At 42.4% G+C, this 27,069-nt stretch overlaps 1 protein-coding gene across 1 annotated transcript in view; it reads left to right on the forward strand.

Annotated features, from left to right (window-relative positions):
- Nucleotides 1–7,174: 7,174 nt before the first annotated feature.
- The window catches only part of LOC142216863 (vomeronasal type-2 receptor 26-like), a 32,845-nt gene continuing 12,950 nt past the window's right edge, over nucleotides 7,175–27,069 (forward strand). The window contains exons 1-4 of the mRNA XM_075285341.1: nucleotides 7,175–7,308; nucleotides 9,485–9,620; nucleotides 9,683–9,776; nucleotides 9,826–9,983. Of these exons, the coding sequence (XP_075141442.1) occupies nucleotides 7,175–7,308; nucleotides 9,485–9,620; nucleotides 9,683–9,776; nucleotides 9,826–9,983 (522 nt within the window). The remainder of the gene's footprint in view (nucleotides 7,309–9,484; nucleotides 9,621–9,682; nucleotides 9,777–9,825; nucleotides 9,984–27,069) is intronic.

Here is a 27,069-nt window from a genome sequence, read left to right on the forward strand (position 1 = left end):
GTGTCAGACTGCTACATCGGACACTGCTACATCGACCAGCACTTAGGGTTGAGCCGATCTTGACATTTCAGGATCATTTTTAAAATCCAATTTCCGATCATTTGGAGATTGGATTTTAAAAAGGATCCTATTCACTACACAGCATGTAGTCCAACAATTGTTGGACGCCACGCTGTGTAGTGATTCCCCCCTAAATAGATAACACCCAAGGACATTCATAACTAAGCTCGGATCCAGAGCAATGTGAACTAGACTCAGTGCAAATGTTAACGGATAGGCATTATGTATGTATTCGTTCACCATCTAATACAAGACCGCATACACAATAAAAATTTGTGTCCCTCCCACCTTTCCTGGCGCGTTTTTTGCACCAATAACGGCGCAGGGGAGGTGGAACAGGAACTACGACAACGAAGGCAGTTAAAAAAATTGAAAAAAAAACATTGGCTGCCGAAAACATGTGACCTCCCATTCATAAGAACGGCCACCGCCCTATTTGTGTCATTTCAGTTTTGGAGTGATAGGGAGAGTGCGGTGTCAGACTGTCAGTGCGATACAGGGCTTTGGTTAGGCAGAAATTGTCAATAATAACAGATCTTTTCAGAGCTCAATAATAAATCGTTAGCTAGCTAGAAAATCATGCAGCGTAGCAGCAGGGGACGTGGGCGAGGACGTGGACATGCATACCCAGCTGGGTGTGTAGTCCACAGTCCAGGTACTGGAGAGGGGCTGCCAGCAGTGCCTCTCGTCAGTAGCAGCAGAGGACGTGGATGTGCATACCCAGTTAGGTGTCTAGTCCACAGTCCAGCTACTGTAGATGTCCTTCGTCATCATGAGCAGGGGACGTGGGCTAGGATGTGGATACCCAGCTGTATATCCACTCCACAGTCCAGGTACTGGAGAAATTCAGTCAGCAAACAAATTACTCTTCCTCCTCATACTCCTCCTCATACTCCTACAACCCCAGCCCCTAATTCTGCATGCATTTTTTTTTTTTATAATATATATATATATATATATATATATATATATATATATATATATATATATATATATTTCCATTATCTCTCCCCCCCCCCCCCAGGGGGTTACAACTCAATTTTTTAGGGCTCACTCCCAAATGGTTGAAATTTAATTATTTAGGGCTCCCCCCAAGTGCCTGAAATATAATTTTTTAGGGCTCACCCCAAGGGCCAAAAAATGAAACACTGCTGCTGCATGGCTCTAGTCACCAAAATGGCATAAAACACTGCTTTTTAAAGGATGTACCCACTCCAAGGGTAAAAAGCACTGTAGTTGAAATGATCCACTCACTCAAAGGGCCAAAAACACTGCTTTCTAAAGGCTCTACCCACTCCAAGGGCCAAAAGCACTGCTAAATAAAGGCTCCACTCACTCCAAGGGCCAAAAACACTGCTTTCTAAAGGCTCCACTCACTCCAAGGGCCAAAAACACTGCATTCTAAAGGCCCCACTCACTCCAAGGGCCCAAAGCACTGTAGTTGAAAGGCTCCACTCACCTAAAGGGCCAAAAAACATTGCTTTCTAAAGGCTCTACTCACTCCAAGGGACAAAAACACTGCTTTCTAAAGGCTCCACTCACTCCAAGGGACAAAAGCGCTGTAGTGGAAAGGCTCCACTCACCCCAAGGGCCAAAAACACTGCTTTCTAAAGGCTTTACTCACTCCAAGGGCCAAAAGCACTGTAGCTGAAAGGATCCACTTACTCAAAGGGCTGAAAACACTGCTTTCTAAAGGCTTTACTCACTCCAAGGGCCCAAAACACTGTAGTTGAAAGGCTCCACTCACCCCAAGGGCCAAAAACACTGCTTTCTAAAGGCTTTACTCACTCCAAGGGCCAAAAGCACTGTAGCTGAAAGGATCCACTTACTCAAAGGGCCAAAAACACTGCTTTCTAAAGGCTCCACTCACTCCAAGGGCCAAAAACACTGCTTTTTAAAGGCTCCACTCGCTCCAAGGGCCAAAAACACTGTAGTTGAAAGGTTCCACTCACTCCAAGAGCTAAAAACACTGCTTTCTAAAGGCTCTACTCACTCCAAGGGCCAAAAACACTGCTTTCTAAAGGCTCCACTCACTCCAAGGGCCAAAAACACTGCTTACTAAAGGCTCCACTCACTCCAAGGGCCAAAAACACTGTAGTTGAAAGGCTCCACTCAACCCAAGGGCCAAAAACACTGCTTTCTAAAGGCTCTACTCACTCCAAGGGCACAAAACACTGCTTTCTAAAGGCTCCACTCACTCCAAGGGCCAAAAACACTGCTTTCTAAAGGCTCCACTCACTCCAAGGGCCAAAAACACTGCATACTAAAGGCTCCACTCACTCCAAGGGCCAAAAACACTGTAGTTGAAAGGCTCCACTCACTCCAAGGGCCAAAAGCACTGTAGTTGAAAGGCTCCACTCAACCCAAGGGCCAAAAACACTGCTTTCTAAAGGCTCCACTCACTCCAAGGGCCAAAAACACTGCTTTCTAAAGGCACCACTCACTCCAAGGGCCCAAAACACTGCTTTTTAAAGGCTCCACTCACTCCAAGGGCCAAAAACACTGTAGTTGAAAGGTTCCACTCAATCCAAGAGCTAAAAACACTGCTTTCTAAAGGCTCTACTCACTCCAAAGGCCAAAAACACTGCTTTTTAAAGGCTCCACTCACTCCAAGGGCAAAAAACACTGTAGTTGAAAGGTTCCACTCACTCCAAGAGCTAAAAACACTGCTTTCTAAAGGCTCCACTCACTCCAAGGGCCAAAAACACTGCTTTCTAAAGGCTCTACTCACTCCAAGGGCCAAAAACACTGCTTTCTAAAGGCTCCACTCACTCCAAGGGCCCAAAACACTGTAGTTGAAAGGTTCCACTCACTCCAAAAGCTAAAAAGACTGCTTTCTAAGGGCTCTCCTCACTCCAAGGGCCAAAAAACACTGCTTTCTAAAGGCTCCACTCACTTCAAGGGCCAAAAACACTGCTTTCTAAAGGCTCCACTCACCCCAAGGGCCAAAAACACTGTTTTCTAAAGGCTCCACTCACTCCAAGGGCCAAAAACACTGCTTTCTAAAGGTTCTACTCACTCCAAGGGCCAAAAACACTGCTTTCTAAAGGCTCCACTCACCCCAAGGACCAAAAACACTGCTTTCTAAAGGCTCTACTCACTCCAAGGGCCAAAATCACTACTTTCTAAAGGCTCCACTCACTCCAAGGGCTACAAACACTGCTTTCTAAAGGCTCTACTCACTCCAAGGGCCAAAAGCACTGTAGTTGAAAGGCTCCACTCACTCCAAGGGCCAAAAACACTGCTTTCTAAAGGCTCCACTCACCCCAAGGGCCAAAAACACTGCTTTCTAAAGGCTCTACTCACTCCAAGGGCCAAAAACACTGCTTTCTAAAGGCTCCACTCACTCCAAGGGCCACAAACACTGCTTTCTAAAGGCTCTACTCACTTCAAGGGCCCAAAGCTTTGTAGTTGAAAGGCTCCACTCACCCAAAGGGGCAACAAATCTCTGCTGGTGCAAGGCTGAACTAATTTAAAGGGCCTAAAACTCTGCAGGTAGAGGCTGAAGTCACCTGAAGGGCCTCAATCTCTGCTGGTAGCTCAGTTTAAGGGCCTGTAACTTAATTTGGAAGGGCTCATGTTAAGGGCCAGGACAGTGAATTTTGGAAGGTCTCACCACATCTCACACCTCCACAATGACAGTTCAGGGTGGGGACTGAAAGATTTCCCATTGCCTATTTCATCTGTGGTTGTCATGGGCAACGTGATTTAAAGGGGTGCTTGTTAATGTTTTTTTGAGCTTAAATTGGGGTTTGTGTCCATCCATTTGGGGAGTAAAGAAGGTTTCCAGGTATTTTCCCACTTTGATAGAGGTTTTTTGGAATGTGGAAAGTGTGTAGTTGTTAGGCTGTGATGTTGGGGTAATAGAGGGTCTTTGGTGTGTTAGATGCCCCCAGACATGCTTCCCCTGCTGTCCCAGTTGCATTTTAGAGGTGTTGGCATCATTTCCTGTGGTGTCATAGTGGACTTGGTGACCCTCCTGAGTCGAATGGTGGGATCCTCTGAAACAAAAAATTTCTCCCATAGACTATAATGGGGTTCGATATTCGTTCGAATAGTCGAATATTGAGATGCTATTTGGAATGAATAATGAACATCGAATATTTTACTGTTCGCTCATCTCTAATAGGCTGTTATCAGCGCTAAAGACATAGAGGGGCATGCCTATCCTTTGGGACTCCTCCTCAAGCCATGCGCAATTGGCTGGTGACCGACACGTGCAATTAAGCCTGCTGTTTCGATGGCAGTCGGCCGGAGTGTGTGTATAGATTCCCGTTCCTGATTTGTTATGCTAATGATAGGGGCAAAGTTTTCATGCCTTTAAAAGGCCATCTGCCAGCGCCCTCACTCGCGCTGGCAGATGGCCTCTATTGGTAGACTCTCTTGGTCTATAAGGTGCTTCTTTGTTTATTGAGTACAGAGTGAAAAGGGCGTCAAAGCAACATGTTGACAATGTTGAGGCCACGCAGTAATGCAGTGGCAGAGTTTGGAGGTGGCAGCAGCCTTATTGGGCCATTATGTGACCCAGTAGCAGATTGGAGGCTTCAATAGTGTGACAAGGCCATACAGTGACCCAGTGGCAGACTTGGGAGTTTGCAGCAGCATAAGGAGGCTCTACAGTGACCCAGTGGCAAAATGTGTAGATTTCAGAAGCTTGAGGAGGCCATACAGTAAACTAGTGGTAGAGTGTGGAGGTTGCAGCAACATTACAAGGTCACACAGTGAACCAGTGGCAGATTGTGTAGATTGCAGCAGCATGAAGAGAGCAAACAGTTACCCAGTGGCAGACTGTAGAGATTGCAGCAGTGAGGATTTCTTACAATAACCCAGGGGCAGAGTGTTGAGATTGCAGCAACCTTATGAGGTCATACAGTGACCCAGTGGTGGAGTTTGGATGTGGGAGCAGCATGAGGAGTTCATATAGCATCCCAGTGGCAGAATTTGGAGGTTGCAGCAGCCTTATGAGACCATAACGTTACCCAGACTTAGAGTGAATATGTGGCAGCAACGTGAGAAGGCCAAACAGTGACTCAGTGGCACAGTGTGGAGGTTGCAGCAGTCTTATGAGGCTATACAGTGACCCAGGGGAAGAGCGAGGATGTGGCAGCAGCATGTGGAGGCCATACAGTGACCCAGTTGGCAGAATGTGTAGATTGCAGAAGCATGAGGTGGCCATATAGTGACCCAAAGGCAAGTGTGTGGAGATTGCATCAGCATGATGAGGCCATAAAGTGACCCAGTGGAAGAGTTAGGCTGTGGAACCAATGTGAAAAGGCCATAAAGTGACTCGGTGGCAATGTGTGGAGGTGACAGCAGCTTTAGAAGACCACACAGTGACCCCTTGGCAGAGTATAAAGTTTGCAGCAGTGCTATGAGACCATCCAGTGGCAGAGTGTGGAGGGGGCAGCAGCATCAGGAGGCCATAAAGTGACCTAGTGGCAGAGTGTGGAGGTTTCAGCAGGCTTATAAAGCCATACAGTGACTTAGTGGAAAAGTGAAAATGTGGCAGCAGCTTAATGAGGCCATACAGTGACGCAGTGGCAGAGTGTGCAGATTGCAGCCTTAAGAGGCTAGAAAGTGACCTATTGGTAGAGTGTGAAGGATGCAGCAGTCTTATTTGGCCATACCGTGACCCAGTGGCAGAGTTGGAAGTGGCAGAAGTGTGAAGAGGCCAGGCTGTTATTCAGTGATATAGTGTAAAGGGTGCAGATGTCTTATGAGGTTATACAGTGATCCAGTAACAGAGTGTGGATGTGACAGCAATATTAGAAGGCCATACAGTGACCCAGTAGCAAAGTGTGTAGATAGCAGCTGCGAAAGGAGGCCATGCAGTGACCCAGTGGCAGAGTGCCTGGTTTGCGGAAGCATGAAGAGACAATAAAGTGACCCAAAGTCAGAGTGTGGGAATTGCATCAGCCTTATGTGGAAATAGTGTCCTAGTGGAAGACTTAGGATGTGGAAGCAACGTGAGTAGACCATACAGTGACTCACTGTCAATGTTTGGAGGTGACAGCAGCTTGTGTGGGCCATTCAGTAACACATTGGAAGAGTATTGTAAAGCCATACAGTAACTCAGTGGCAGAGTGTGGAGGTTGCAGCTGCCTTATGATGCCATACAGTGACCCAGTGGCAGAGTGTGGAGGATGCAGTAGCCTTATGAGTAAATTCAGTGACCCAGTGGTATAGTATGGAGGTTGCAGCAGCCTTAGGAGGCCATATGGTGTCCCAGTGTTAGAGTGAGGATATGGCAGCAATATGAGAAGGCCATATAGTGACTCAGTGGCAATGCATGGAAGTGACAGCAGCTTGAGGAGACTATACAGTTATCGATTGGCAGAGTTATGATGTGGCAACACACGGAGAATCACATACAGTGACACAGTGGGGCGGTAACAGCAGCATCAGGAGGCCATAATGTGACCCAGTTACAGAGTGTAGAAATTGCAGCAGCCTTATGAGGTCATACAGTGAACCAGTGGCAGAAGTATCCAGAGGCCATACAGTGACGCAGTGGCAAAGTGAGGATGTGAAAGCAGCTTTGTGAGATGATACAGTCACCCAATGGCAGAGCACGGAGACGGCAGCAGCGTGAGAGTATCAAATGTAATATAATGTGGAGGTAGTAGCAGCCATAGGAGACCATACATTGACCCAGCAACAGAGTGTGGTGAGGTAGCATGAACCATTTAATCTTCTGCATCAGGTACGCAGTCATGGGAATGGTTATTTCTGCTTATTCTTCTTCGAAAATTCTCTGTAGTAAAGACAGTTCAGAGCACAATCCTCCGGGAGCAGATCCAGAATAATGTGCGATTAGAGCAGAGAATGTAACATCTATTCCATCATACTGTATAAAAGGAGGGGAGATGAGAGCAGTCACCATATAGCATGTCCTGATCCTGGGGGCCGTGCTGTCTGTGTCACTGCTGGGCTCACTGCTTCTATCCATCATGTCTTACTGAGAATCATCATCATCAGCATCATCATCATCAGCATCAGCATCATCCTCCTCACTGAAAACACTTGCCACAAGATGATGTTCAGCTCTATACCTTTGCTATTACTTCCATGGTTTTCTTTCACACAATCAATCTGTGATCTGAAAATTGGAGAAATGATTGGTGATGTGATAGCAGAACCTTACCGGAATGGAGATCTGAACATTGGTGTATTGTTTACACTCCATAGAAATGCACACGATGAACGACCACAACGAATGAAGAATTCCCCACAAATACATTGCAGATGGTAAGTCCTACTGTCTTATACACATTGTCCATAAATAGTCCGGAGAATAGTGAGAGGTCTGCAGATATAACGTCACCAGTCTATCCATAGAGTACAGGCTTCTATATGTGTGCCCTGTATGTACATAGTATACAGCTCTATAGTGTGACCTCTCTTACAGTATACAGTATATAGTGTGACCGCTCTTACAGTATACAGTATATAGTGTGACCGCTCTTACAGTATACAGCTCTATAGTGTGACCTCTCTTACAGTATACAGTATATAGTGTGACCTCTCTTACAGTATACAGTATATAGTGTGACCGCTCTTACAGTATACAGTATATAGTGTGACCGCTCTTACAGTATACAGTATATAGTGTGACCTCTCTCACAGTATACAGTATATAGTGTGACCGCTCTTACAGTATACAGTATATAGTGTGACCTCTCTTACAGTATACAGTATATAGTGGGACCGCTCTTACAGTATACAGTATATAGTGTGACCTCTCTTACAGTATACAGTATATAGTGTGACCGCTCTTACAGTATACAGTACATAGTGTGACCTCTCTTACAGTATACAGTATATAGTGTGACCACTCTTACAGTATACAGTATATAGTGTGACCTCTCTTACAGTATACAGTATATAGTGTGACCTCTCTTACAGTATACAGTATATAGTGTGACCCCTCTTACAGTATACAGTATATAGTGTGACCTCTCTTACAGTATACAGTATATAGTGTGACCTCTCTTACAGTATACAGTATATAGTGTGACCGCTCTTACAGTATACAGTATATAGTGTGACCTCTCTTACAGTATACAGTATATAGTGGGACCGCTCTTACAGTATACAGTATATAGTGTGACCGCTCTTACAGTATACAGTATATAGTGTGACCTCTCTTACAGTATACAGTATATAGTGTGACCTCTCTTACAGTATACAGTATATAGTGTGACCGCTCTTACAGTATACAGTATATAGTGTGACCGCTCTTACAGTATACAGTATATAGTGTGACCTCTCTTACAGTATACAGTATATAGTGTGACCGCTCTTACAGTATACAGTATATAGTGTGACCGCTCTTACAGTATACAGTATATAGTGTGACCTCTCTTACAGTATACAGTATATAGTGTGACCGCTCTTACAGTATACAGTATATAGTGTGACCGCTCTTACAGTATACAGTATATAGTGTGACCTCTCTTACAGTATACAGTATATAGTGTGACCGCTCTTACAGTATACAGTATATAGTGTGACCGCTCTTACAGTATACAGTATATAGTGTGACCTCTCTTACAGTATACAGCTCTACAGTGTAATTGTGCAGCATCCTGGAGTGCTGCTATTGTCTGTGTTTTTGCCTCCCGGTTATGTTGGTATTTCCCCTCTTCTGTGTTCAGTGTTATATTTCATTGTTTTGCAGCTCCCCCCCCGCCCCCCGCAGTTTAAAGTCTTATTTCAGCCCCGGCTGATCACAGACCACTGGTTGGGGTTGCTCAAACACTTTAGTCTTGCCGGTGACCGTTCCAGGCCAGTCTAGGGTTTGCAGGGACCCTGTACAATTCATGCTGAGCTGTGCAGAGGGAAGACTCAGAATGGACTTGTACGCCCGCCAGTACGGCCTCTAGGAGGATTATTCATCGCCCCCGACTCATCCAGAGACAGCCCGGAATCAGAGAATTCATTTGTTTGTCTGTATTGAACACTTGTCAGCCGTACCAGGAGGAGCAACAAAGGATCCTGTCAGGAGCGAATCATTCTGGCCTATTCTCCAGGAATCCAGATTCCCTTCAGGACTCCTTGCCCTATTATAACCCCCATTGTCCTGCACTGGCAAAGGCATGAGAGGAGGAGGAGGAGGAGGAGGAGGAGGAGGAGGAGGAGGAAGAATTATAGACTGATGTCACAGAGATTGAAACATATCTGGACAGCCTCCTATGACCAAAACAGAGGGATTTACCTGTGAACTACCGCCCCCATCTGGAAGCTGCTGGTTATCACTAGTACCTGCACGCCTGAGTCGTGGCCGCATTACCATCAGGGCCCTTCTATATACCATCACACTGGCTCAGAGAGGGGAGGTCACCTCTCCAAACTGCGGAATAATAAGGAAGGGGGCATATACTTCTTTATAAGGCAACTCATGTGACTACATCTTTCTTTACAGGGTAACGTTTGAGGGATTTGTACATCTTGACATTGTGAACTTTGCCATACATCTTATTAACAAGAATCCTGACATTTTACCCAATATTACACTGGGATACCATATTTATGACTCCTGCCTAGATGGACGAGTGGCGGTAAGCCGTGTATTACATCTCCTGTCTGGTCCGGATACGGTAATACCTAATTACTCCTGTAGGGGGCATGGCCAGCTGGCCGGTATCATTGGAGACCACCACTCATCTACCACTATTCCAGCAGCACAAATCCTCGGACTATATGGATATCCTCAGGTATGATGAGACTATGATAGATGTGTAATGTGCACAATATATTCGGGAGTAAACTGCACTAAGACGCGTTATATGCCACCAATGGAATACTACATAAAAGACACAAGCTTATACTATACATACATATCAATCTATATTCTAGCCCACGCTTTAACCATAATGAAGAGAGCCAGTAATGTATCAAGTCCATCTCAATTACAACACCAGGTAAATATAAGAACGTAAAACATCTGTGTGTATTTTATGTACAGGTTAATATAGCATTGTAGTACAATATTCATGAACAAATTCTATAAGTGTGATGACATATTATCATCAGACAGTGAGTGGGACATTAGCATTGGTGAGTGAGCACAGTCGCGTCATTGCGGAATAACATCTACTTTTTGCTGTGTGCTGTCTTCTTTCCACTTGTTTGCGTGTCCTAGGTGTATCATTAGCAGCCGATGCACAAATCTCACTTTGGGTGGCGGCCACGTGCATTGTGCATGCTCAGTAAACCATTATGGATCTTAAGAGGAGCAAGTGTACATAGAACTACAAGATCATACTGGGCATGTGCAGTATGCTCATTCCTCTTGTGATCCAAGATAGAGTACTGAGCATACGCAGTACCCTGAAGTGGCCGAGTGTACTGCACATGTGCAAAATTAGCACATTAGTGGGGCCACACGGTGGCTCAGTGGTTAGCACTGCAGCCTTGCAGCGCTGGAGCTCTGGTGTTCAAATCCCACCAAGGGCACAAAACCATCTGCAAGGAGTTTGTATGCTCTCCCTGTGTTTGCATGGATTTCCATCCCATATTCCAAAGACATACTGATAGGGAAAAAATGTACATTGTGATCTCTATGTGGGGCTCACAATCCACGTTTAAAAAAAAAAAAAAAAAAATCACGTCAGCTGGACATCAGAGCTGCTAGTGATGCAGCTAGGAAGTGTGCAGATGGGGGCAAGCAAACAAGTGGAAAGAGGATTGCACAAAAGGCTCTGCTCACTCACCAATGCCAAGGCCCCCTGTTCTCCAGGCACCTCATTTGCATACATTTATAAAGCCAAATTTTTCAAAAACTATATGGAGGATCTCAAAAAGAACTGTATTCATGGAATAGCCTTTCTAACGGCTATATTATACTGTTACCAGTTTAAAATTCACATTTTTAATGATAGACTCTAGAGATGAGCGAGTAGTATTTGATGTCCATCGAATAGTTATTGGTGTACTTCGCCGAATACCACGCGGAAACGCGGGAAATATTAGTTTCCCCTCCAACCTCCCCTGGCGCCTTTTATTTATTTATTTTTTTTTAACACCAATGTCTATGGAGGGCAGGTATTCGATCAAATATACTCGCTCATCTCTAATAGACTCAGTTTAAGCCGACCACCCAAATTTGTCCCAAGGTGGATGAACTGAGACCAATATTCATTTAGGATCAAGAAAGTTAAGTATGAACTACATCTTAAATTGTAGAACACTCGTAGGAATTCTATGAACTTATCTATAAAACATATTGTAGAATACTCTTAGGGCTCCTAGGAACCTATCTATAAAACATATTGTAGAATACTCTTAGGGCTCCTAGGAACCTATCTATAAAACATAGTGTAGAATACTCTTAGGACTCCTAGGAACCTATCTATAAAACATAGTGTAGAATACTGTCAGGGCTCCTAGGAACCTATCTATAAAACATAGTGTAGAATACTCTTAGGGCTCCTGGGAACCTATCTATAAAACATAGTGTAGTATACTCTTAGGGCTCCTAGGAACCTATCTATAAAACATAGTGTAGAATACTCTTAGGACTCCTAGGAACCTATCTATAAAACATAGTGTAGAATACTCTTAGGACTCCTAGGAACTTATCTATAAAACATAGTGTAGAAAACTCTTAGGACTCCTAGGAACCTATCTATAAAACATAGTGTAGAATACTCTTAGGACTCCTAGGAACCTATCTATAAAACATAGTGTAGAATACTCTTAGGGCTCCTAGGAACTTATCTATAAAACATAGTGTAGAATACTCTTAGGGCTCCTAGGAACCTATCTATATAACATAGTGTAGAATACTGTCAGGGCTCCTAGGATCCTATCTATAAAACATAGTGTAGAATACTCTTAGGGCTCCTAGGAACTTATCTATAAAACATAGTGTAGAATACTCTTAGGGCTCCTAGGAACCTATCTATATAACATAGTGTAGAATACTGTCAGGGCTCCTAGGATCCTATCTATAAAACATAGTGTAGAATACTCTTAGGACTCCTAGGAACCTACCTATAAAACATAGTATAGAATACTGTCAGGACTCCTAGGAACCTATCTATAAAACATAGTATAGAATACTCTATATAATACTCCTGTACCATTTTTCCTGTACCATCTTGAGAAGAGTTTGAAATTATTCTCTTGTAGTCTAACACATGGGAAAAACAATGAGATTGCTTAAGAACGTGGTTCAGGTCTTGTTGCAAGAGAGACAAAGTTCGGTCCTGGCTGATAATGAAGAAAGGTTTAAGGGAAGGTGTGGTTTGAATGAAAGCTGAAGCATTGAGATGGATCTAGAGGGATATTTCACTGCTATAACACTGGTCAACAGCCAAAATGTTTCGGGCATCAAACCAGTTGTTCTTAACTAATTTTGGGGTGCTGAGATTGAAATTGATGCTAAAATTTTAAAATTGGCTTTACTTTTCATGATATAGACGTACATTTTATATTTCTATTTATATTTGGTTAAGAAAGCCTACCACCTGTATTTTGGCTGCAAAATATGCGACCAGGAAAAGAGTTGGGCTCCACACATATGCTGTAATACATGTTCTTCAAATCTCAGACAGTGGTTGAACCGGAAGAGACAGTCTATGCCGTTTGCAGTGCCAATGGTCTGGAGAGAGCCATCTGACCATAGTGACAATTGCTACTTCTGCAAGGTGCCTCCAATTGGGAAAAGAATTTCAAAAAGAAAGAAGTGGACTTTACAGTATCCGAATATTCCATCTGCGATACGCCCAGTAGCTCATTCTGAAGAATTGCCAGTTCCAAATGCTCCAGAAACATTCTCGCTCGATTCCACTGACGAGGAAGAAGAAGGAGTTTGTCATGAACCATCTACCTCGTCAGATCCAGACTTTCCTGCATCACTCTCCACTGAACCGCACCTTATATCGTAAAGTGAACTTAACGATCTTGTTAGAGATCTAGACCTGCCCAAGAGTAAGGCCGAGCTCTTAGGTTCCAGACTTCAACAGTGGAATCTGTTGGCAGATGATGTTCGAATTTCTTTCTTTAGGAACCGTCAACAGTCTCTTGTCCAATTCTTCTTCATGGAGGGTCATCTTGTTGTATGCAGTAATGTTTGTAGTTTAATGGATGCTCTCAAAATCAGCTATAACCCCGATGAGCGAAGGCTATTTATCGATTCATCAAAGCTAAGTCTTAAAGCTGTCTTACTTCACAATGGCAATGCACTACCATCAGTTCCAATTGGTTATGCTGTTCACAGGAAGGAAACCTATAACAACATGAAAGAGCTCTTGAGATGCATAAACTATGATCAACATCTGTGATGCCTCTGTGGTGACTTGAAGGTGGTAGCACTAGTGCTTGGTCTACAGGGAGGATACACCAAGTACTGCTGCTTCCTATGTGAGTGGGACAGTCGTGCAAGATCAGAACACTACAAGAAAAGAGACTGGCCACTCAGAAAGTCACTGCAGCCAGGGGCTAAAAATGTGATGCACCCAGCACTTGTTCAAGCAGGAAAGATTCTGTTACCTCCTTTACATATCAAGCTTGGTCTTATGAAGAATTTGTAAAGGCAATGGATAGAAATGAAGAGGCATTCAAATATCTCCTCTGTAAGTTTCCAAGGTTGAGTGAAGCGAAGATAAAAGCAGGAGTCTTTATTGGTCCTCAGATTCGTATGCTTCTTCAAGATGACGAGTTTTACCATTTGCTGCGTGGCAAAGAAAAGACTGCATGGGAAGCATTCAAGTTACTCGTGACTAATTTCTTGGGAAACACCAAAGCAGATAATTATGAAGAGTTGGTTGAAAATCTCCTGAAGGCATATAAAAACCTGGGATGTAACATGTCTTTAAAGATTCATTTCTTACACTCTCATCTAGACTTCTTTGCACCAAACTGTGGAGCGGTGAGCAATGAACATGGTGAACGATTTTATCAGGAAATTGCGACTATGGAAAAGAGATATCAGGGTAAATGGAACCCATCAATGCTTGCAGACTACTGCTGGACAATTATCAGAGACAATCCCATGTCTGAATACAAGAGACGTGAGTAAAGGAGCCGAATAGCAATTCAATAAGGATCTACGTTCCAAAGTTCAATAAACATACTTCATTTGTAAAAAAATTCTTAGATATGACTATAAATTATAGTTGATTTTAGATAGAACTAAGTTTCCTAAGAATATATTTCCAAAATTTTAAAAACAGTAAACTTGCACCTCTATTATTGCAGAAGTAATAAATATGTATCATATTCTATACAATTCACAAAACAGTAAAATGAGAACCCTTCGATATCATAGAAACTAGAGCCAATTGACAGTTTTCCTTGTGATATTTGAATTCAGCACATAAAAATCATTAGGGAATGACTCATTTCATTTCAGAAACAAACAACTTTTGAAAATTTGTTGACCAGTGTAATTTTTCAAAATCTGTATAATCTTGGTTTCAAGTATATTTAGCTGTAAAGTGTTGTTGGCATCTGTCAGTGTGCCAGATGCAAGAAAGTTAGGTGTTTTATCTGAAGGACTACTTTGAAATGGGACGCTTCAGGGAGTTTCTTGTTTAGGCAGAGTTTCCCAAGGGGCAGGCCATAAAAAAAGTCAGTCTTAAATCTCAGGTAATAAGTGAGGGAGGAGACCAATAATCAGGGCAAGTTTATGTTGGAGAGAGTGCCAGACTACATAGAGGCCCTCGCCAGATGATGAAAGGTAAGTTTGCGGAAACTTTTGGTATTTGGGAGCCACAAATCCTTCAAGATGTTAGGGCCATGTATTGCCATAGCTATGTCTGAGAGACTTTTGGAGGTATCGATAAGTTCCAGCCAAAGTTTTACAGTGGCATGCAAACGTTTGGACATCCCTGGTCAAAATGACTGTTATAGTGAACAGTTAAGCAAGTTGAAGATGAAATGAACTCTAAAAGGCATAAAGTTAAAGAATAAACTCAGTTGTGTATAATTTTAATCAATATCAGTGTATTATTATGTTTGAGTGCAATTTTTGAGTGAAAAACGGAAAGGAGCACTCTACTTCTGCCCTAACTGTAATAATAAGTATGCTACAAGATGAACAACAAATATATCAATATGGCGGAAAAGCTTCTTCTTAGCAGGCTGTGGCTGTTTCGAACTTTGTCCCACAATATATTCAGTCGGACAGGTCTTCTAGAGCCTCTTTTCCGCAATGCGTACATGTGCATTTTCGGATCATCAATATCATCATGGAATGGACGTTGGAGATTTGTGCAAAAGTTGGTCCAATCTTAACTTTATCTGAAAAACAATTAGACTTTAGTGCTCTATTTTAAATAATCATCAAGTCAAGTCTAAGCACAAACTGCAGTATAAATATCCTCCTGGTCCCCTGAACCAATTAACTGGAATAGCCAGAATAGCCATCCTGGCCAGGGGCATCTTTTTCTGAATGACTCTCCCTGAACTCTTCCTTCAACCTCCTTGTTTCTAGTAAATTATGGGCAACCCTAAGCCTACCTTGGGCATTAATGTAACGACAACACGCTGGGGCCACAATCTAACATAAGTCTTCTTGAGCTGTAGTCAAATAATCTAATATCATAACATGCTGACTAGTGTCTAGAACTAACAGCTTTATATACCAAATACTAGTATTAATAGTTTACTTTATCTGTCTGCCATCATAAGCATCATATGTTCTGACCTAAAACATAAACAAAAACATAACATTGAATAAGAAATCAGATAATCTTTAAGACTCATGATTGAGGAATCGGCTGTAATGTGAGGCTTGAATCCAAGTCGGCTTTCCATCAGTTTCACTGAGGTGGATATGGTCAGCTGGACCTGGAATGGACCGTTGAACCACGGATCCACCAAGGATCTCCTGATGTGTCGTCTCACAGTAACCCAATCTCCAGGCTGTAGAGAATGAGTCTCCTCCAATGAGTCAGGATCTGGAATAGAGCTGAGACCACGGTTTGGAATCTATGGGAGATTCTCATGCATATATATCCCTGCATAGTCTGCCCTGTCAGAATGTCTGATTTGAAGCTATCGTGGAAAATTAAAATCAATCTTTGGGTTTTAGTTTATAAGTTCCTTCCACTGACTTAGAATCTGGAGGAAACGGGAAACTGAAAATATACATTAATCATATGCTATTAATGATTCATCACATAGTCAGGACATCAGACTACATCTGGGACAATTATGAACAATCCAATCCAAATCTAGGGCTAAGGCTAATTTCTCCTGTCATGAATGTACACTGCAGAGAATACAAATGCATGTGACAACCAATAAATACTTCCCAATACTCGGGGAACAGCATGGGGGTAAGATACACTTGTTATATCCCCATGGTATACATTTTCTTTATTACCCGTATGGTAAGTTCCATTATCACTTTGATGGTCTCGGGGATCTTACTTACACTACATCAGTCCCATTGTTTTCTTCACCAGATATGCCCCAAGCCATCCTGAAGGGAAACAACTACACACAAGCTTGTACTCATACCGTCTCACCTTTAGTAACTGTATATACTCAATCTGCAATCTCTGGAACAGGTACAAGGGCTTCAAGCCTGACTCTTTGGCCTAGCACATGCCATGCGGCTTACATATATATCTGACTGTAGTGATGCTAAATCCTGCAGCTGCCCATCCTCCGCTCACCAGGTCACACATGGCTACTACTAAACAGTACACATAATACTGCTTATACCATCAATGGGGACAATGCTGTCAGTAAAGATACTCTCTTACCACCGAACACCAGGACTTGTACATCCTCTTTCCGAGTCTCCTTTCCTCCTGGACCGTTCTCGGTGCATCAGTGTCGTAAAACCTGAGAAGAGAGCTAAAACGTTTTGGGTCTAGCAGTAAAACATGTCCCCTAGGCTTGTGCAGCTGGGCTAATGGCAATGTCTGCCCACATGTTACTCTACTTTCTTCCCTATCAGCCTTGATGTGTGCCATGACTTCCAACTATACCCACCTGTGTGGCGGCAGCAGCAGAGTCTCCATCACTACCTGAATAGCCTAGAAATCCTTTTAGGCTTAACATTAAGCATACAGAAAATTCTCGCTCTCCAGATCGGACCATAATTCTACTATATCAAACACCTACCCTCAGACATTGTACCATGTTCAAGCGATGGCTTCAAGTTCAGCTAAGACCCTTGGAGTCTCATAATAGGTCTCCTGTCTCCTTACGCTTAGTTTACCTCATTATTCGGTGACTGTGGCATATCTGATACAGGATCCACCATCTTTCCCAAATCCAAGACCATCTATAATAGAGCTCAATAAAAAAAGTTATCAATAGATTCTTAAGTTGTCTTAGTGAGAGAGTTATACCGGTCAAAGCTAGACAATCCAAGAAGAGCCGGTATTATCTTATTATGCTGCAGCTGGCATAGCTTCCTATCCCACTCATAGCTGCAGCTAGATATCCCCCCCTGTCACATAGCTGTGTCTTGTGTAGGACTACAGACCTCAGCAATCTCTCTTAAAGAAACAGGAACACATTCATACAATCTCATAATATCAATACAATAAAGTTAGGCAAATATTCACAGTATACATATATCAACAAAGTAAGCAGAAACATCAACTGAAGGATCGGATCAATCTCCGGATCACACAACAAAATCATACACACAGAACATTACACAGCAGATATGGGAGTGACTTCTAATTCACTTCGTATAGAACAACATAATTTTCTTCTCTTTTTCTTAAAAAAACCAAAACATCATTACAAAAATAATCTGTGCTACATTTTTCTTTTCCCCTATCGACATGCACACACACATTTTCAAATTCAGACACCTTACTGAGTTTCTAAGTTTCAATAACGGTTTTCCTACAATGGGGAACAATCCTATTATATGCATATTATCACATCACTTTATGTTTCAACATTCTGAGTTCTATCTTTTTGACATCCTAAACTTAGGAAACACACTTAAACCTCCTGTCTTGGATGCCAGGACTGTAATATCAAATAAATATGCTAACTAATCGAACAATCAAGCATAATACTTATCCCCTGCGTCCTCTATCCCTTGGACAGCATCAGTTAACCCAGTGATTAACACTAACTGGTTGTTCAAACTCTGTATTACTATCTGTAACCTCATAAACAACAATTCCTTCCTCTCCTTCCATTCTAGTACTGGTTCTATTCATGTAGTCACATCGGTTAGAACTTTCTTAATTCTGCCTATAAATGGAGCACCTACTTCCCCCCAGTACACAAAAATAATAAATCAAGGAACGTCACTTATAACCTTCCCAAAACTTTCTGGAAACCTGATGGATTTTCATATAACCATATAGGAAATACATTTACTAGACTGGTCATTGCAAGTTGTTCATTCTGCAGGGTTTGTCCCCTTATATGCAGAGTACACATCTTCCTTCATGTTCACCTGGTGTACTAGACACTCGTACTATAACTCTCCTAGGTACTCTAGGAAACTTCATCTTTCAGTATCCAAACGTCCGTTCTAGGGAGAAATTTGCACCATGCTCTCACCTTCAAACTTTTTCCACCTCCAGACATCCGAGCAACCTGTGGCTGGCATACCAGCCTTCTTAAGAATCCTTGCCGAATCCTTAATGGCAGCTTTCCTTTTTCTGCTCTGACTAAATCCCTTATCGTAATCTTGGGGCCAATCCTCTCTGATTTGGCTTCCCTTCCGGATTTAGTGAGAACAGTTCCCATAGCATTCAGTCGAGGGTTGCGACCCCTGTCTCTGATTCGTTCCGCTATGGTCAGTACTAGCAAACTAAAGTTTGCTACCGTACAACTAAGTTCTGTTGGATGTCACAAGGAGGAAAAAAATGTAGCAGCCTCTAAGTCTGCAACTATTCTCAACGAGGTGAGGGCAACGTCCTGTGACAAATTCTCACCCACAAGTGTAATCTGAAATCGTACTTCGAGATTCTGGACACCTGGAAATGTAGAATCCACAGCAGCTGATCAAATGATCATTGCAATATACTCAACAAACAACCTTCATTGTGGTTAAACGTTCAGAACAACTTACAGTAAAACTTGCAATCCTGCACTTCTCTGCCTCAGTATAATTCTCTAGTTGATCAAGATTCTGAGGACATCTAAAATCTATCTCCACCAGATGACACAACTTATTTTCCCTCAATATCACTCAATCACAGTTTAGCATTCTCAATCCAGTACTTTCCAACTTCATCCTGGCTCTATCACTTTAACAAATCTTTCATATTCTTCTAATCGGCCAGCATTAACATAGATGGTATCCCACATTGGCGTCTGCATTTTCTGGCTACACAAATGCTTAAAAATGTGCTGAATAATAACAGTCCAACAATTGTTAAAGCAAAACCTTCTAGACCGGGAACAAATAATGCATATTAGTGTGTTAGTGACATGCATTAATGTTGCTTCGACTTTAAACAGCAAGACATGAAACACAGACACAGACAAGCTGGACTGAGAGGAAACCCTCCCCCTTCTCCCCCCTGCAGAAGTTAACTCTTCAACAAAGAGGTGAAGGAGACCCAAACAGGTAAAAAAAAAGATAAAAACTGAATTTAATCAAAAAACAAATATTGGAGAGTGTTCTTAATGTCTTGGTGGCAAGTTTACCCATAAAATTTTCTTTTGGCCAGATGCCAAGAGACCACACCTAAATTCAGGCGACTCTCATACACTCACATAGTCTCATTCAAGGAGTCTTAATGTCCATGTAACAAACAACATACGATCATACAATAAATAGAACAAGAAGTCAAGAAGATACCTTATCTTATACAATAGTAACAACTGTTTTTCTTTTACTAATTGGCAACAGCACAAACGAACACGCACTACTCAACTCAAGTCTGTAAGTAGAATCTTTACACCTTAAATCAAAACAGCAATAGCCTGCTGTCAAGACACGTCAATCAATCTACATAACATAACTCTTAAACCACTTCCCACAATAACATACAATGGTACCAAAACTTGTTACAGACAAACAGAAGACATAAAAGAATAAAAGAGACAGATAGAAAAGAAGACATACATCTGAGTATACAATCCACCTGGGGTGAATGCCTTGTGGTCCTTCCAATGAACTGATAGGAGCAGTACTCTCTACCAAAGGAAAGCACAGTGGGGCATTGCCCTCACTTACCTAGGATATATGTGTTCCTCTGAGCACCCCCCCAACACCCAGTCCACAAAAGGGTTAATTTGCATTATACCCGCATTCTCCACCAAGTTGTTAGCGTTGTCATTTACCTTACCCCAGGACCGACCAGGTAGACCATATAATCAGATATTAAAGACAGACACACATGAGTTAGATTTCTGTGCGTCCGGGCAGAGCTCTGCAAAGTTCTGCCCAGAATCAGTTTATTTTATAGTAAGTATTGTCATTGAGAATTAACCAATCCAAAAGTATATCAGAAATGAACCTATCAGATTAGATCAAAATTCCACCAATACAGTTATTGTCAACAATCCTAAATTGTCCAATCATGTACTGACAGACTGGTCAAGTGTCATGCATAACCTGGCCAAAAATACATTCTTTTAGTATGACACTAAAGAAATCTGGGGACTTTTCACCAAATCTGGTCTCCATCATTTCTCTGCTAATTGGACTGAAAATGATAACCGTTGGCAGTTCTTTCCTGATTTCCAAGAAACCAAAGAACAACAAAACAACTGGACATCTGGTATCTTGGCTAACTAACCAGCATAAAGGTTCAGATGTGGGTTAGCTAACTTGAATATGGAGTAGAGGATACAAAATGACTGCTGGACTGCTGTGTGTACCAATAAGAATACACATCAATTGAACTACTCTAACAGTGCTCAGATAGCTTTGATCAAAGTCTCAGACCTTCATTAGCCATTAGGGTTGTGGCTTGTTCACTTATCATCGATAGGAAAGGACAAGTGATGCACATTTTACAGCGTTATAAATCAGGGGCCTCCTCTAACCTTGAGCCAAAGCACAGCAGCCTTAGGTTCTACTAAACAGCTGCCTAGCACTCTGAAAATGAAAATGGTGGAAGCCACAAAGCAGGAGCAGGCTATGAGAAGATAGCAAAGCATTTCCAAGTTTCCCTTTCCTTAGTTCCAAATGTAATTAAGAAATGACAGTTATAGGAATAGTGGAGGTCAAGATAAAATTTCAGAGACAGTTGCTTGTGGGATTGTCAGAGTGACAAATAAGAATCTCCACTGGACTTCAAAAGACCTTCAGGAAGAATTAGCAAACTCTGGAGTTGTGGTACATTGTTTTACTGTTCAGCGATATCTGCACAAATGTGGCCTTCATAGAAGAGTCTTCTTAAGAAAAACCTCTTCTGCATCCTCACCATAAAAGTTAGTGTCAGAAGTTTTCAAAAGAACAGCTAAACAAACCTGATGCATTTTGGAAACAAGTCCTGTGGACCGATGAGGTTAGAATAGAAGTCTTTGGCTACATTGATGAAAGGTAAGTTTGGAGAAAAAAGGTCACATAATCTAAGGAAAAGAACATCTCTCCAATCATTAAGCATGGAGGTGGATCAGTAATGCTTTGAGCTTGTGTTGCAGCCAATGGCACGGGGAAAATTTCTTGAGTAGAAGAAAGAATGGATTCAAAGAAATTTCAGCAAATTCTTGAAGCAAACATAACATCATCTGAAATTGAAAATAGGAAGAGGATGATGTGGAGTTGTCAGTAAAGAAGATTTTTTTTTAACTGCTCTGGCATCCAAGATGTCTCTCAATTCCTTTCTTACGGTCTGGAGTTGCAATAGCATCGAATCAACCAAACCTCTCTTGCAAAGACGTTCCAACCAGGCAATCTGATTGATGATAACCTCCACTTTGGCATGATTAAACTTTTTCAATCTGGTGCTGATGAGAAGTCCTCTAATATAGACCTTGTGGGCTTCCTACATGATAGCAGGGTTCAGTGCCTCAGCAGCATTTATATGGAAGTTCTACTGTGAGGAATATCTCCTTCAGCAGATATCACATGACTACAAGAGAATGGGATCTGTTTCAGTGAAGAAGATAAAGGAGAGGATGTGGCTGACAATGCAGAAAGACAGCATGGTAAATTACATGTTGGGGAGGAACATACAAAACCCTCACTCAATATTTGTGGTTCACTGCTTTCAAAAAATTCTTTATTCTCAGGAAGTATGACAACATTGCGGCTACTGGCGGGCTGTCAAGACCAGAAGTGGTGTTGCTGTTGTTATCCACAATGTTTTTGTTAGTAGTAGAACTTGCAGAAATGTTTCCTCCTCCCCTTCCTTTTACCTGTCCCCTTCCCTGTTTTTTTTTTTTTTTTTCCCCATTCATTTACTGCACACTGCTTAGTGATTTGGCAACAATTCTTTAACAAATTAAAGAACAAGTTAAAGATTAGAAAATTAACAAAAAATATTTTTTGCAAGAACAATTGCAAAGCACTAAAATGTCAGTGAGTATTAGACTACAACTGTCAGTCAGCTTATATTAACACCTTAACGCAAAATTATGTACATGTATGTGATTGAGTGTGAAGGGGTTGATGGAGAGGACTCAGGAGCTGAGCCTTGTCCATACATGGTGGATGTCAGCTGTATAATCCAGCCAGCACCCACCGCTAACAGCTGCCATTCCAACATTATTGCCACATAAACTGACAAATGTCATCCAGAATCAAAATGGGGCTAACTCCTAAAGTCTAAAATAGGCTGTGTCCTTATGGGTTAAGACTAATTCTAATATTAGTAATGTTTAACCCCTAGACGTCACCAATCTGACGATTTGCATAGCTCTATCTGATGATTAAATTGACTAATAAAAGTCAAACACCTGTGATTTACAATGACTCCTGTCGGAGTGATAAGAGGGGCTTCTCCATGCTAAGGTTATTGTCCGGGAGTTGCACTTTGATAAGGAAAGTTTTTAGGTCCTTTATCATCACTTTGATCACCAAAATGTAACTCTATGATATCTAATTTTTTTGCTAAAAACTAGATAATTGTACAGCCCCTGTAATCTGAGGAACCAGAAAATCATATATTTATATGTTTATGTGCAATAGTAAATACAAAAAACTATTTTGTTTTAGGTAATAGAAGCAAAATTTACATTTTTATACCATACTAGAGGGAGGACCCGGCTTCGCACGGGTATATTACAATTTATGTTTGTGTAGTGGCCCCATAAGAATTGTCTAATTTTGCACTGGTGTATTTTGTACGTGGTTTGTGTGTATGTCCATAAGTGTAATGTGATTATGTGTATCTCATTTTGGATGTCAGTGAAAAACCTGTGATCAGTTGTTATGGATACCTGGAGTAAAGCTGTATCTAATCCTTCCCCGTGTAGTACTGTGTTTAGATGCAAGTGTCTAATTCTTGTTGGTGTGGTACTTTGTGCAGATGCACATATCTAATCCTCCCCATGTTATATTGTGTGAAGAGGCGCGTATCTAATCCTCCAGTAAGTGAAACTGTGTGCAGACGCGCGTATCTAATGACTCTGGCGTGTGGTACTGTGTGCAGATGCGCATATCTAATCCTCCCCCATGTGGAACTGTGTGCTGAGACGTGTATCTAATTCTCTGGCATGTGGTACTGTATGCAGAGGCCTGTATCTAATCCTCCCATGTGGTACTGTGTTCAGATGCACGTATCTAATCCTCCCCTGTGTGGTATTGTGTGAAGAGGCGCGTATGTAATCCTCCCCCGTGTGATACTGTGTGCTGAGACGTGTATCTAATTCTCTGGCTTGTGGTACTGTGTGCAGAGGCATGTATCTAATCCTCCAAAGTGTGATACTGTGTGCACACACGTATCTAATCCTCCCCTGTGTGGTACTGTGTGAAGAGTCGCGTATCTAATCCTACTGCATGTGGTACTGTGTGCAGACGCGTGTATCTAATTCTATGGCGTGTACAACTGTGTGCAGACGCGCGTATCTAATCCTCTGGAGTGTGGAACTGTGTGTAGACGTATGTATCTAATCCTATGGCATGTGGTACTCTGTGCAGACGTGTGTATCTAATCCTATGGCGTGTACAACTGTGTGCAGACGCGCGTATCTAATCCTCCCCATGTGGTATTGTGTGTAGACGTGCGTATCTAATCCTATGGCATGTGGTACTGTGCGCAGACGTGTGTATCTAATCCTATGGCGTGTACAACTGTGTGAAGACACGTGTATCTAATCCTCCCCTGTGTGGTATTGTGTGAAGAGGTGTGTATCTAATCCTACAGTGTGTGGAACTGTGTGTAGAAGCATGTATCCAATCCCCCGGCATGTGGTACTGTGTGCAGACGTGCGTATATAATCCTCCCCCATGTAATACTGTGTGCTGAGACGTGTATCTAATTCTCTGGCTTGTGGTACTGTGTGCAGAAGCATGTATATAATCCTCCAAAGTGTGGTACTGTGTGCACACACACATATCTAATCCTCCCCTGTGTGGTATTGTGTGAAGAGGCGCGTATCTAATCCTTCGGCGTGTGGTACTGTGTGTAGACGCGCGTATCTAATCCTCCCCCATGTAATACTGTGTGCTGAGACGTGTATCTAATTCTCTGGCTTGTGGTACTGTGTGCAGAAGCATGTATATAATCCTCCAAAGTGTGGTACTGTGTGCACACACACATATCTAATCCTCCCCTGTGTGGTATTGTGTGAAGAGGCGCGTATCTAATCCTTCGGCGTGTGGAACTGTGTGTAGACGCGCGTATCTAATCCTATGGTGTGTACAACTGTGTGAAGACACGTGTATCTAATCCTCCCCTGTGTGGTATTGTGTGAAGAGGTGCGTATCTAATCCTACAGTGTGTGGAACTGTGTGTAGACGCACGTATATAATCCTCCCCCATGTGGTACTGTGTGCTGAGACGTGTATCTAATTCTCTGGCTTGTGGTACTGTGTGCAGAGGCATGTATCTAATCCTCAAAGTGTGGTACTGTGTGCACACACACGTATCTAATCTTTCCCTGTGTGGTATTGTGTGAAGAGGCGCGTATCTAATCCTTCGGCGTGTGGAACTGTGTGTAGACGCATGTATCTAATCCTACTGCATGTGGTACTGTGTGAAGACGCGTGTATCTAATCCTATGGCGTGTACAACTGTGTGCAGTCGCGCGTATCTAATCCTCTGGAGTGTGGAACTGTGTGTAGACGTGTGTATCTAATCCTAAGGCATGTGGTACTCTGTGCAGATGCGTGTATCTAATCCTATGGCGTGTACAAATGTGTGCAGACGCGCGTATCTAATCCTCTGGAGTGTGGAACTGTGTGTAGACGCGCGTATCTAATCCTACTGCATGTGGTACTGTGTGAAGACGCGTGTATCTAATCCTATGGTGTGTACAACTGTGTGAAGACACATGTATCTAATCCTCCCCTGTGTGGTATTGTGTGAAGAGGTGCGTATCTAATCCTACAGTGTGTGGAACTGTGTGTAGACGCACGTATATAATCCTCCCCCATGTGGTACTGTGTGCTGAGACGTGTATCTAATTCTCTGGCTTGTGGTACTGTGTGCAGAGGCATGTATCTAATCCTCAAAGTGTGGTACTGTGTGCACACACACGTATCTAATCTTTCCCTGTGTGGTATTGTGTGAAGAGGCGCGTATCTAATCCTTCGGCGTGTGAAACTGTGTGTAGACGCATGTATCTAATCCTACTGCATGTGGTACTGTGTGAAGACGCGTGTATCTAATCCTATGGCGTGTACAACTGTGTGCAGACGCGCGTATCTAATCCTCTGGAGTGTGGAACTGTGTGTAGACGTGTGTATCTAATCCTAAGGCATGTGGTACTCTGTGCAGATGCGTGTATCTAATCCTATGGCGTGTACAAATGTGTGCAGACGCGCGTATCTAATCCTCTGGAGTGTGGAACTGTGTGTAGACGCCTGTATCTAATCCTTCGATATGTGGAACTGTGTGCAGAAGTGCGTATTTAATTCTCTGGTTTGTGGGACTGTGTGCAGACCCGTGTATCTAATCCTCTGGTGTGTGATACTGTGTGCTGATCTGTGTATCTAATCCTCTGATGCGTGTATCTCAGTTTGGATATCAGTGTTGTATTGTGCATGTGGAGTGACCGTGTGTATTGCAGTTGGAATATGAGTGAAAGTCTTGCAGGTTTGTATTGGCTAAGGGGAGGGCACTGTGTTTGAAATGCTGTATCTCAGCAACGGTACGTCCGAGTGAGTTGGAGTCTCGTCTTAAACCTTCCCGGATACCTGAAGTATCTCTGTACCAAATTTGGTGAAGATCAGTCCAGTCGTTTGGTTCGCATTAGAGCACATACAGACAGACAGACAGACAGACAGACAGAAATTCATTTTTATAATATAGGGAGATTTATACTTCTAGCAAAATAAATATTCAATTTACTCAACAAATAAGGCTACAGACTCCAAGCCTTATGCGCCCTGAAAAAAACGTGGTAAAAATAGTAACTTGGCCTGAGCATTGGGTCCTCAATAAACCTTGATCCTTAAAGGGTTAATAATGACAATAAATGTAATATAGATAATATTACTAATTTATGGTGGAAAACCGCCATTTCTCTATATTATAAAAAGGAATTCTTGTCTGTCTTTCTGTCTAGTAGTAGAAAAATATTCCAGTCCGCACTCCTGAGATTCACTTAAAAATTAATCTTTAATTGTCCATATAAAAATGGGTAAATCCAATGTAAAAATTATATGTGACAGTGATAAACACAAAAGTGCATTTAAAAACCCAAGAACTGGCTGACGCGTTTCTGGGTATGCTGTACCCCTTAGTCATAGCCATGGCCACTTTCCTTGGAGTCCGGGATCATTCAGCCGTGCACCCTGAAGATTGGTGAGCCTATGTTTTAAACTTTTTCTTTTTGCTTCACATGTCTTTCTGTCTGTTCTCTAATGCGAACCAAACGACTGGACCGATCTTCACCAAATTTGGTACAGAGATACTTCAGGTATCCGGGAAGGTTGAAGACGAGACTCCAACTCGCTCGGACGTACCGTTGCTGAGATACAGCATTCCAAACACAATGCCCCTC

Source organism: Leptodactylus fuscus, chromosome 1 (genome assembly GCF_031893055.1).
Source record: "Leptodactylus fuscus isolate aLepFus1 chromosome 1, aLepFus1.hap2, whole genome shotgun sequence".
In the NCBI taxonomy this organism is placed as follows: domain Eukaryota; kingdom Metazoa; phylum Chordata; class Amphibia; order Anura; family Leptodactylidae; genus Leptodactylus; species Leptodactylus fuscus.